This window comes from Dermochelys coriacea, chromosome 2, assembly GCF_009764565.3.
Source record: "Dermochelys coriacea isolate rDerCor1 chromosome 2, rDerCor1.pri.v4, whole genome shotgun sequence".
In the NCBI taxonomy this organism is placed as follows: Eukaryota; Metazoa; Chordata; order Testudines; family Dermochelyidae; genus Dermochelys; species Dermochelys coriacea.
The window spans coordinates 194334465-194348003 of NC_050069.1; the positions used below are offsets into that span (position 1 = coordinate 194334465).

The 13539-nt window shown below is 44.4% G+C and overlaps 1 protein-coding gene across 2 annotated transcripts in view; it reads left to right on the forward strand.

The window, feature by feature from the left end:
* Window positions 1–13539, forward strand: part of ABHD5 (abhydrolase domain containing 5, lysophosphatidic acid acyltransferase) — a 53370-nt gene that overhangs the window by 24756 nt on the left and 15075 nt on the right. For both annotated transcript variants that reach the window (XM_038391199.2, XM_043508974.1), the window contains exons 5-6: window positions 1954–2065; window positions 4791–4977. In XM_038391199.2, the coding sequence (XP_038247127.1) occupies window positions 1954–2065; window positions 4791–4977 (299 nt within the window). The remainder of the gene's footprint in view (window positions 1–1953; window positions 2066–4790; window positions 4978–13539) is intronic.

The window sequence follows — 13539 nt, forward strand, 5'->3', positions numbered from 1 at the left end:
ATTATGTAGACAACATGCACAAAAAAAAAACTATCCAAAAGGTTCAAGTTGTCTTTGATAAACATTAAAAATACAAACCAATTTGATCAACAAAAGCAAATGCAGCAGTCTTCTTAAGACTGAAAAGGGAGATGACCCTCACACTCCAACCACTGATCTCGGCATACACCAATATATCGCAGCTTCCTTCTCTCACCCTACATTCCAGGAAAAAGAGATTTGGCAATGTGGACTTAAGATCAATAAACTTGGACTTATGACTGAGTGGAAAGTGCATTCCAAAATTGGGCTACCCACGGAAAATGCGCTGCTGGTAGTTTCCACTTTGTTGAAGTGCAGGCACTTCATCTGTAGCAGGATGGTACACAGAAATAAGCAGTCTCTCAAATACAAGGTCCAAAGCCAGTTTTGGGGTTGTAAATCTAAAACAGCACTTTAAAAACTCTATGTAGGATACTACGTACAGCCAGTGGAAATAACCGAGCATTGGTGTCATGCTCATGACTAAAACCTCCACTTAATAAGTGAGCTGCAACCTATTGTATTAGATTCAGTTTCTGAACTGATTTAAAGTGTAACCCTACATAAAGTATATTGCAATAGTCTGATCTCAAGGTTATAACAACATGGATAACAGTGACAAGTTCTACATAAATGGTCATAGCCTTTTGGCCTGAAACAGGTGGGGGAAGCAGCATTATGATCACTGCTGTTGCTGTGACTGTTTACCAGCATTTGAGGATTGACCCTTATCTCCAGATTATAAACCCAAGTCATAAATGGTGAGGTCACATCTTCAGTTAAAGATGGAGCTATAGTCTTCGACATGTCTTCAGTTTGCTGCCCCCTTTTTACTAGCACCAATTCTGTCTTATCTGGGTTGACCTTCAGCCAGCAATCCCTCATTCATGCCCCAGATACTGGATAAGGCATTTAATAGTGGATTACGGGTAGGATTTTCAAAAGAACTTAGCAGTGCCCTAACTCTACTCCTTGAAGTCAATGGTAAAACTGTTGTTGAATTCATTGAGAGTAGAGTTAGGCCAATGCTGAGCCATATGATTACATATACAGAATGTTAAAATAATGTTCTTTTAAGGTTGCAAAGTCAACCAATTGAAAATGAAAAGAAAGCTAAGAACAATATCTTAATGAATGTGTACAAAAGGACAGAATGAGGATTGCATGGACAATTTTCATTCTGACACATCCTAATTTTCAAGTGCTTGGTTTTGCAACCAAAATAATGTTGTTCTTATAATGTAGTTTTTGTATGCAATTTCCTAGAGAATTTTAAGAAAGTTTTTTTTTAAAAAAACCCTTAAGTTCAACTACTATCGTTCCCACATCATCAGTAGGATTCAGCCAGCAAACCTCCAGCCCAGACATCTACCTCTTGAGCTATAGGACTAAATAAATCAGCTGGTAACAGGAGATGGCTGTTCCTCCAAGGGGAGGTTATGAGCCACTGAGGCCATATGCAAGGTTCAGGAGTTGCAGGAGGGAACCTGGCCTGGCTATCTCCTCCAGCACGTCCTCCCTGCAAGGAGTTGGGATGCTTCTATCCCATATAGAGGCCTCAGGGTAGGGAATGGTTAGTTGGAGCCATGTGCTGGGTCTGGAAAATTAGCTTAGTGGAGCCTGGCCTAGCCCAGTTCCTCTATCTTGACCCCTTGTGGGGGTTGGGAGGATGCGGCTGCTGTTCTGATGCAGTTTGGTGCCCATTCTTTTTAGAATGTTTGTGTCCATTTGTTTTGATATCATGCATGGTGCCAGAATTTTTCTAAGGAATGCAAAAGATGCAAGGGGAGATGGTGATTTGTCCAAGCCACAACCTCAGGACCTTTTTATAATGGGAAAGTGTTAGTCAACCTACATAAATGGGGTCACTACCAGCTCCCCATAATTATTTTTTAAACTTCTATTTTTTATTTTTTTATTTATTTATTACAGGATTAAGTCTTGTACAGCGATTAAGACCAGACTTCAAGCGAAAATATTCCTCTATGTTTGATGATAACACTGTTACCGAATACATCTACCATTGCAACGTACAGTCACCCAGGTGAGCATAAATTTGCCAAAATATTTTTGAAATTAATCCGTTTCCTAATTCAACAGCCACCCTTCTCCTCCTCCCTCAGTAATGCATGCATACCGGCTTTTTATTGTAGGGTTGTTTGTTAGGCTGCTAGCATTTAATGTGTTAGTTTTAAAAGTAAAACATTATTGAACTTTGCTTGTTCATTTATCTATTTGCAAGCCTAATTTTAGGTCCACCAAGTTTGGTTTTTGTTTTTTAAAACTTGGGAGCTAAGTTTCAATCGAAAGGATGTTCTTATAAGAATGCCCCACTGGGTCAGACCAATGGTCTATCTAGCCTAGTATCCCATCTTCCAACAGTGGCCAGTATCGGATGCTTCAGAGGGAATGAACAGAACAGGGCAGTTTTGAATGATCCATCCCCTGTCATATAGGCCCACCTTCTAGCAGTCAGAGGTTTAGGGACATCCAGAGATGGGGTTGCATCTCTGACCATCTTGGCTAATAGCCATTCATGGACCTGCCCTCCATGAACTTGCCTTTTTTTTTTTTTTTTGAACCCAGAATCTTGTGTTGCCAACTTCACATAGCAGGAAGTCACCAGACAGACTCCGAAAAGTCGCTAGATGTAGCTGTTTAAGCACTCAAAAGGAGTAAAAAATGTCACAAAATAAAATTTCTAGAGAATTGATTTTGTGTGTGTGTGTACGTACACGTACACACTCACCCAGGCAAGTACATTCACAAAATCATTCACAAGCAGCTCAATAGTGTTAATAAAATCCATTCCATACCCTTCTTACTACATTCTGTTTAACACCAAGTCAATGTCGTCATGTCTTAATTGAGCATATCCTCAGAAGGAATCTCATTCCAGGGCTGCTTGGGCTGAGATCACTGTAATCTGCAGGCAAGGAAAAGAAGTTTATGGAGGCTAATTAAATATTTTGCTAAAGCTGGGCACATTTTGGGGAGAGCAGCACATTAGCCAAGGCTTGTTTTTATCTAAAGGTGTTCTTTCTCGCTGCTCTGTAATAGGTAGTGTAACCTGTGATTGAGGGGAAGATCACTAATGAAGCGGGCGGGGGAGGCAGGTTAGCTGGCGAGATGAGCCACGCAGATGGAAGGTGGGATGGGATGAGACAGGACCATGTGCCTTAATGGCGGGGGGGGGAAGAACCGTGCCTCAAGGGATGAAGCCCTTACTACAGGATCATAGGAGGAGCTAGCTTGATTTCAGTTCCCCTTTACTCCTTCCCTGACTTGGGGTTAGCAGCCCAGCCGTTTTCAAAAAATCAAACCCTGGAAGCAGTGGGATTGGGATTCAATCTACTTTCTTGGCTCCCTGCAGCATCGAGCTCAGGTCAGGTGAATGCCCTCTTCCCCCTGGCTCTGGGCTCTCCCTTTCACTAACCTGTCAGCTCAGATCCAGGCTGGCAAGAAAGGGAGGCTTAGCTGAAATTAACCAATCCCAGCTGACCTGGGATGTGCTACCTACTACAAAGCAGCAAGAAAGAACACATTTGGGTAAAAACAAGTCCTGACTGATATGCTGCTCTCTCCAAAATGTGCCTGGCCTAGCAAAGTATTTAATTAGCTTCCACAAACTCCCTGGAATGCGATTCCTTCCAAGGACATGCTCAATTGAGACATAATGACATTGACTTGATGTGCAACAGAATGTAGTAGTTAAATTGATTATTCTTATTTGGGTTATTGCTGATCATGTACTACATATATTGCATTACTTTTAAACCAACATTTGTACTTTGGATAATTTAAGCATTATACGCAGATGCACAGACAGTCTTTTTATAACCTATGTATTACATAATTTTAACATTAGCTTTAATAAAAATTGTAAATCTGGAAGAAAAATAAAAAATAAGAGCATGGAATGGATTTTATTAAGACTGAGCTGCTTGTGAATGATTTTGTGACTATACATATTGGTGACTTCTTTCTCTGAATGTCACTGTAATTGGCAGTGAAAGTCACTAGATTTGTCACTGGTCACTTTGAAACTTATTTTCTCACTAGGGAAACCAAAAAGTCACTAAATCTAGTGACAAAGTAGCTAAGTTGGCAACAACACTGGTTATACTTTTGGCCTTCACAACAGCCCCTACCAATGAGTTGCACAGGTTCAGTGTGCATGAGTGAAGAAGTACTTCCTTATGTTTGTTTTTAAACCTGCTTCCTATTAATTTCATTTGGAGACCCCTGGTAGTTGTTTTATGTAAAGGGGTAAATAACACTTCTCTATTCGCTTTCTCCACACCACTCATGATTTTATAGACCTCTAGCATATCTCTTCCCCCCTCCAGTCATCTCTTTTTAAAGTGGAACAGTCCCAGTCTTTTTAATTTCTCCTCGTATGGAAGCTGTTCCATGCCCTAATCATTTTGTTGCCCTTGTCTTGTACCTTTTCCGATTCTGTTATCTTTTTTTCAGATAAGACTACCAGAACTGCATGCAGTATTCCAAGTGTGGGCGTGCCATAGATTTATATAGTGGCATTAATGATATTTTCTGTTTTATTATCTATCCCTTTCCTGATGGTTGCTAACATTCTGTTAGGTTTTTTCACTGCTACTTCACATTGAGCAGATGATTTTCAGAGAACTTTCTATGATGACTTGATCTTTGAGTGGTAACAGCTAATTTAGACTCCATAATTTTGTATGTATAGTTGAGTTTGTTTCTAATGTATGTTATTTTGCACTTATTTCATTTTACATTTTAAGTGGTGAAACTGCTTTCAAGAACATGACTGTTCCTTATGGATGGGCAAAAAGGCCCATGTTACAGCGGATCGCTCACATGCATCAAGATATTCCTATCACTGTGATTTATGGAGCACGTTCTTGTATAGATGGCAATTCTGGTAGTACCATCCAGTCCCTGCGACCAAATTCATACGTAAAGACAGTAGTAAGTGAATTTTTCTAGCCCTTGTTTTTTTGTTTTTCTTTTTATGGGTTTGTGTAAATTGTGTCCATTCTTTGCCCTATTTAGTGCCAGCCCTGGAATGGTAGTCTTATAGTTTAAAACTCTGGATAGGATATCTGATTTGATTTCTATAACAGAAAAAGGGTGGGAGAAAATAAGTATTCTTCTTTGAGTGCTTACACATGTTCATTCCAATGTAGGTATGTGCATGTCCAGAGCACAGTTGCCAGAAATTTTTCCCTTAGTGGTATCTGTTGGGTTGGCTCTAGGCCCTCTGGTGTGGTGCGCTCATAGTGCCAGTATAAGGGTCCCTACCCTGCTTCAGTTCCTTCTTGCTGCCCGTGATGGTTGCTGAAACCTCTCATTGCTTAGGCAATCTCCTCATAGTGGTTTTCCTAACCTTTTAGTGTAAATAATTCTCATAATTTTTAGAAGTTGGTTAGTTTTTACATAGATTGGACGTCTCCGCTCTTAGATAGCAGAGTTGTCCTTTGTTCCAGTGCCGAGGCATGCCTCAGTCACTGGGGTTTAAACCTTGTGCGTCATGGAGGAGGTCTGTGCCTTTGAGCAACCCACACTCGAGCTGTTTCAAGTGCTATGGATTAGCTCATAGGAAGGACCGTTGCCAAATATGTGAAGAGTTCAAGTCCCGGACCCAGAAGGACTGCTCTTTCAAAGGTCCTCCTTATGGAAGCAGCTTAAGAACAGATTCAGAGCTGTGCTCAGGCTCGGCCCTGAGTACCTCTGTCTCAGTGCAGCGTGTTCCTCCATCAACACAAGTCACCCAGCACCGATCATCTTCACGAGTGCCAGGAGAAGAGCAGGTCTCTGGTGCAAAAGGACAAAGGAGACCAGGAGAGGGAGAGACCTGTGCTGGGCCTCTCTTCATCCCTGGTGCCACATTGCCAGGTGTCCACAGTCCCGGTATCAGAGCATCCTACGACACCCACTGGGGACCACAGTACTCGGTATTTTACGGTCCCGTTGACTCCCAAAGCCTGTGCAGCTGCAAGGGATCTTCTAACCCTGCCAGTACTAGGCTCCCTGGAGGATCCATTCCCAAGACTCAGCTCTATCAGTGCCCCCACGCAGCAGGGAATTGACGCCAGCACCTCAACCAGAACCGTGTCAGATGTCCAAGGGGGAACCCTCGCTGAAAGCCTCAAGGGCCCTTAAGCAGCCTTCTCTGGCACCCAGGGGCATGGCACTGCCTTGGTCTCTGCAACGCACCTCTTAGTCCTCAGCGGATTCAGAGGTGGAAGTGTACTCACCCGCCAAAGCAGCCAACCCTTCTGCTCCCCGGGCCATTCCCACTCCATCATGGCACCGAGTTCATCGGGGCCTCCAGGTGCATGACCACTGTACCCAGGGGGCCCCCCAACAACCATGCAGTGGCCTCTTTGGAATCATTGGGGGTTTCACCCACCTCAAGCTACCCTGTCAAGATGCTCTTATTCGGTCATCTCGGAGGCTAGAGCACCCTGGTACTGTGCAGAGATACTCCGGTACCAAACACTGCACCAACCCTAAGAGGAAGCCCTGCAAGCTCCTGTAGACAGCAGAGGCAGCAATTGAGGCTCCCCATCAAGCTTTAGCCTCCTCCTCCTCTCCAGGTGAGGCCGCGGTGGCACCTAGGGTGTCTCTACCTCCAGATGATCATAAGGGGTATCAGGACCTACTAAAACAGGTAGCCTCAAGCCTAGGGGTCCAAACAGAGGTAGTTAAGGAGGTGACACACTGCCTCCTGGATATTCAGTCACAAGCAGGCCCATCCAGAGTGGCTCTGCTGCTACACGATGCCATTATGGACCCTATTAAAGCCCTGTGGCAAAGCCCTGCCTCCCTTCCACTGATGGTGAAATGCTCAGAGCGTAAATACTTTGTTCTGGCCAAGCAGTGTGGGTTCCTCTTCTCCACCCCCATCCTTTCTGGGATCATTGGTGGTTGTGGCACCCAATGAGCAAGACCCCCAGGGACAGAAGAGCTCTCTGCCATAGGCAAAGGACCCTAAAAAGCTAGACCTCTTTGAGTGTAAGGCTTACCCATCAGGGGGCCTGCAACTTTTTATAGCAAACAAGGAGGCCATGCTGGGGCACTACAACTTCAACATGTGGGAATTCTTGATTAAATTCAAGGATCTTCTCCCCCCGGGCAGGTATTTTCCTCCCTAACTGAGGAAGGGAAAACTGTAGCTCAGGCTTCCCTGCAAGCAGCCCTGGATGCCGCTGACTCCATGGCCAAATGGAGGGTGACTGTAGTGACGATGCATAGGAGCTCCTGGTTGTAATCCTCGGGCCTCCCTCAGGAGGTACATCCGGAACCTCCCAATGGGGGGGATTGTCGCTCTGCTCAGAGCAGATGGATGCTAGACTGCACAGCCTCAAGGACTCCCAGATGACCTTGAAATCCCCAGGACTCTATGTACCAGCAGGTGCAAGGACCACAGGCCACAGCAGCCAAGCCATTACTTCCCTCAAACAACCTGTCAGGGCCAACAGAAGAGAAGGAACAGAGGGTTTAGATGAAGGCCCCATCCCCAGTCATCCTCAACAGACCCTACTCAGTTGGCTCCCAGGCACCCCGGGTTGTCAAAGCATTCTTTTTGATGAGACAATTGAGGTTTACATCACAATACCTTCTACACAGGATCCAGCTTACTGCCCCTCCCCCAACCGTATTCCAACCACCTTTCCCATTTCCTGGATGCCTGTACCCAGATAACTTCAGACGGACTGGGATACACCATAGAACTGGGTTACACCATCCAATTCCTGTCCACTCCACCTTCTCACCCCTCCTCTCTGTCCCTCTTTAGGGACCCTTCTCATGAGCTCCTGTTGGAACAAGAAGTCCAGTCCCTCCTTTGGGTGGGAGCTGTGGAACAAGTTAGAGTCATAGACTTTAAGGTCAGAAGGGACCATTATGATAGTCTCATCTGACCTTCTGCACAACACAGGCCACAGAATCTCACCCACCCACTTCTGTAATAACCCCCTAACCTATGTCTGAGCTATTGAAGTCCTCAAATCATGGATTAAAGACTTCAAGGTGCAGAGAATCCTCCAGCAAGTGACCCATGCCCCATACTGCAGAGGAAGGTGAAAAACCCCCACGGCCTCTGCCAGTCTGCCCTGGAGGAAAATTCCTTCCTGACCCCAAATATGGCGATCAGCTAAACCCTGAGCATGTGTGCAAGACTCACCAGCCAGACACCCAGGAAAGGATTCTCTTTAGTAACTCGGATCCCACCCCATCTAAATATCCCATCACAGGCCATTGGGCATATTTACCACTAATAGTCAAAGATCAGTTAGTTGCCAAAATTAGGCTATCCCATTATACCATCCCCTCCATAAACTTATCTAGCTTAGTCTTGAAGCAAGATATGTCTTTTGCCCCCACTGCTCCCCTTGGAAGGCTGTTCCAGAACTTCACTCCTCTGATGGTTAGAAACCTTCATCTAATTTCAAATCTTAACTTCCCGATGGCCAGTTTTTATCCATTTGTTCTTGTATCCACATTGGTACTAAATAAACTGAAATAATTCATCTCCCTCCCTGATATTTATCCCTCTGATATATTTATAGAGAGCAATCATATCTTCCCTCAACCTTCTTTTGGTTAGGCTAAACAAGCCAAGCTCTTTGAGTCTCCTTTCATTAGACAAGTTTTCCTTTCCTCGGATCATCCTAGTAGCCCTTCTCTGTACCTGTTCCAGTTTGAATTCATCCTCCTTAAACATGGGAGACTAGAACTGCACACAGTATTGCAAATGAGGTCTCACTAGTACCTTGTATAACAGTACTAACATCTCCTTATCTCTACTGGAAATACTTCGCCTGATGCATCCCAAGACCGCACTAGGTTTTTTCATGGCCATATCACTTTGATGGCTCATAGTCATCCTGTGATCTACCAATACTCCGAGGGCCTTCTCCTCCTGTTACTTCCAGATGAGTCCACAGCTTAACAAAAATTCTTGTTGTTAAGCCCTAAATGCATGACCTTGCACTCTTCACTATTAAATTTCATCCTGTTACTATTACTCCAGTTTACAAGGTCATCGAGATCTTCCTGTATGATATACTGGTCCTTCTCTGTATTGGCAATACCTCCCAGCTTTGTGTCATCCGCAAACTTTATTAGCACACTCCCACTTTTTGTGCCAAGGTCAGTAATAAAAAGATTAAATAAGATTGGTCCCAAAACCGATCCCTAAGGAACTCCCTTCCACCTGACAGTTCACCTTTCAGTATGACCCGTTGTGATCTCCCTTTTAACCAGTTCCTTATCCACCTTTCAATTTTCATATTGATTCCCATCTTTTCTAATTTAACTAATAATTCTCCATGTGGAACCAGATCAAATGCCTTACTGAAATAGAGGTAAATTACATCCACTGCGTTTCCTTTGTCTAAAAAATCTGTTACCGTCTCAAAGAAGGCTATCAGGTTGGTTTGGCATGATCTACCTTTTGTAAAACCATGTTGCATTTTGTCCCAATTACCATTGACCTCAATGTCCTTAATTACTTTCTCCTTCAAAATTTTGTCCAAGACCTTGCATACTACAGATGTCAAACTAACAGGCCTGTAATTACCCGGATCTCTTTTTTTTTTCTCCCTCTTTTCTTAAAAATTGAAACAACGTTAGCAATTCTCTAGTCATACAGTACAACCCCTGAGTTTACAGATTTATTAATTTTGCTAATGAGCTTGCAATTTCATGTGCGAGTTCCTTTAATATTCTTGGATGAAGATTATCTGGGCCCCCCGATTTAGTCCCTTTAAGATGTTCGAGTTTGGCTTCTACCTCGGATGTGGTAATATCTACCTCCATATCCTCATTCCCTTTTGTCATCCTGCCATTATCCCTTAGCTCCTCATTAAAGATTGAGGCAAAGTATTTGTTTAGATATTGGGCCATGCCTAGATTATCCTTAACCTCCACTCCATGCTCAGTGTTTAGTGGTCCCCCTTCTTTTTTCTTTGTTTTCTTCTTATTTATATGACTATAGAACCTTTTACTATTGGTTTTAATTCCCTTTGCAAGGTCCAACTCTACATGGCTTTTGGTCTCACTTTATCCCTACATGTTCTGACCTCAATAAGGTAGCTTTCCTTGCTGATCCGTCTCATCTTCCACTCCCTGTATGCTTTCTGATTTTTCTTAATCACCTCTCTAAGATGCTTGCTCATCCAGCTTGGTCTACAACTCCTTCCTATGAATTTTTTTCCCTTTCTTGGGATGCAGGCTTCCAATAGTTTCTGCAACTTTGACTTGAAGTAATTCCAGGCCTCTTCTGCCTTTAGATCCACAAGTTCCTCAGTCCAATCAACTTCCCTAACTAATTTTCTTATTTTTTTTAAAGTTAGCTCTTTTGAAATCAAAAACCCTAGTCACAGATCTATTTTTGTTTGTCCTTCCATTTAGTTTGAACTGAATTAGCTCATGATCGCTCAAACCAAGGTTGTCCCCTACATTTCTTCGAGTTCTTCACTACTCACCAAACCAAATCTAAAATGGCATCCCCTCTTGTTGGTTCAGCAACTACTTGGTGAAGGAATCTATCAGCTATCACATCCAGGAAAATCTAAGCCCTATTATTACTAGCACTTGTCCTCCAGTCTATATCTGGGAAGTTAAAGTCTCCCATGACCACACAATTCCCATTAATATTTACTTCATTGAAAACATAAGAGGGCTCTATCCATATCCAAATCGGATCCCGGTGGTCTGTAGCACACCCCAAGCACTATCCCAGGGGAGGCTCTAGTAGTTTTCTTCCCCAATGTGATTTTTGCCCAGACAGACTCTTATCCATTCCATCACTTCTTATTTCTTTACAGTCTACCTCATCATTGATATACAATGCTACTCTACCACCTTTGCCTTTTTCTGTCTTTCCTTATACAGCACATACCCTGCAATACCTGTACTCCAGTCAGGACTACTATTCCACCATGTTTCTGTTATCCCTATAATATCTGGTTTCACTTCTTGCACCAATAACTTAGTTCCTCCGTTTTGTTATGTAGGCTCCTCGCATTGGTGTACAAACATCTTAATTTTTGTTGTTTGGCTTTGCTCACGTTCTTTACCCGATTAGGCCCAGACATTCTACTGTCAGTATCACCTATTATACTGGTATCTACACTACCCTTCCTCCTTATGTCTATTCTCCTACCCACAGCTGTATCCTTTCTTTCTTTGTTTTCTTCCCTCTCAATGTTAAAATCCGGCGTGGAGATTACCCGGACATCTCCGAACCATCTCCCCCAAATTCCTAGTTTAAAGCTCTCTTAATCAGTTTTGCCAGCCTCCATCTTGAAGTCTATTTCCCTCCCTGCTCAGGTGAAGTCCATCCCGAGAGAACAGTCCTCTGTCCGTGAATGCCTCCTAGTGACCATACATCCCAAAGCCCTCCTTATAGCACCACTGCCTGAGCCATCTGCTGATCATCATAATCTTGTCACATCTTTGTTGCCATCAGTGGGATTCTGCCTGTTCCTAGAGAAGATCACCTGAGCCTCGATTTCCTTACGCATCTTCCCCAGCCTAGCATAGTCTCCCTTGATACGTTCCAGCGAGAATCTAGCTGTATCATTTGTTCCCACATGAAGGACAATCAGTGAATTCTTTCCTGCTCCCGTTAGGATCCTCTTCAGCCTCAGGTCCACATCCCATATTTTAGCACCCGGCAGACAGCACATCCTCCTGTTCTCTGGATCAGTTCTGGTTACAGGCCTGTCTATTTTTCTCAGTAAGGAGTCCCCAATCATGTAGACCTGCCTTTTCCTGGTGATGGTGCGATTCTCTGGTCTCTCTCCTGTTCCTTCTGGCTGCAAGTCCTCTTGATTCCTATTCTCCCTTGCAATCCTCTGCAACCCATCACCTGAGAGGAAATGGGTTCTATTCCCACTATTTCCTAATTCTGAAAGCCATGGGGGGTGTCTCAGACCCATTTTAGACCTGCCCAGTCTCAACCAGTTTCTAAAGAACCTGAAGTTCCACATGGTCTTGGTTTCCATCATCTCTTCACTGGATCCCAGGAATTAGTATTTCACCCTCGATCTAAAGGATGCTTACTTCACATTTCGATCTTCCCTGTTCAGATGTTTCTTAATATTTGTAGTGAACCAAAGCCACTTCCAGTTCATGGTGCTCCCTTTTGGCCACCCTGCAAGTTTTCACAAAATGTCTGGTAGTAGTATTGGCCTTCTTAAGGAAAAAGAGAGTCCACGTATTTCCATACCTGGATGACTGGCTGATCAGAGGCTGGTCCGGAACTCAAGTAGAGGCCGACATCCATCTCCTTCAATTAACTTTCTATGTATTAGGCCTTTGGTTGAACTTTCCTGATCCCAGTCCAAAAGGTTGAGTTCATAGGGGCAAAATTCGACTCAGTGCAAGCAAGGGCTCTGCTTCCAAACGACTGATTCCTCGCGATTGCATCCCTGATATGATCTTTCCAAAGCCATCCAATCACAACCGCATGAAAGTGCTTGAGTCTCCTGGGCCACATGGCGTCGTGCACATATGTAATGCAGCATGTAAGGCTAAGACTCAGACCCCTGCAAGCCTGGCTAGCCCTGGTCTACACCCTCTCTTGCCATCACCTGGACTCAGTTCTCACGGTCCCAGCCTCATCTTGTGACTGGACAATGGTGACTGGACAGCCCCACGGTATGCGCTAGGGTACCCTTTTCGAGACCTCACCCATCCCTGTCCCTGAAATGTGACATATCAGCCCTCTGTTGGGCAGCCCACTTAAGACCCATCAGAACCCAAAGCCTTTGGGCCCATGAAGAGCTCTCCCTGCCAATCAATATCAGGGAATTCAGGGCAGTATGTCTAGCATGCCAGGCATTTCTACCTAACTTGACAGGCAAATCTCTTTCAGTGCTCACGGACAATATGATGGCTATGTTCTACATAAACAGATAGGATGGTGCACGTTCTTCCCCCCCTTTACCAGGAAGCATTCTGCCTGCGGGTACTCTGCATCGATCACATCATCACTCTAGAAGCATCCTATCTTCCTGGTATTCAGAACCAGCTAGCAGATCCTCAGCTGGTCTTTCTTCTCTCACCATGAATGGTCTCTCCATCCAGACATGGTAAGGGACATCTTCTGACAGCGGGGGATTCTCCTTATAGACCTGTTTGCCACCCGATCCAACAGGTAATGCCATCAGTTCTGTTTCCTGAGGTGCCACAGCCTGCGGTCTCTCGGAGATGCGTTCCTGTTACCATGGACAAGGAACCTGTACTATGCTGTCCCTCCTATCCTGTTCATCCACTAGTTTCTGAGGAAGATCAAGCGGGACTGAGCGTGGGTTATCCTCATGGCCCTGGCAGCACTGGTTATTCATCCTGCTAGGCATGTGCATGGAGACACCCCTGCAACTCCTGTCACACACAGACATAATATCCCAGAATCACGGTCGACTGCTGCACCCAAACCTCATGCCGCTGCACCTGGATGACTGGAAGCTCCATGGCTGAATCCAGAGGAGCAAGTTTGCTCGGAGCAAGTCCACA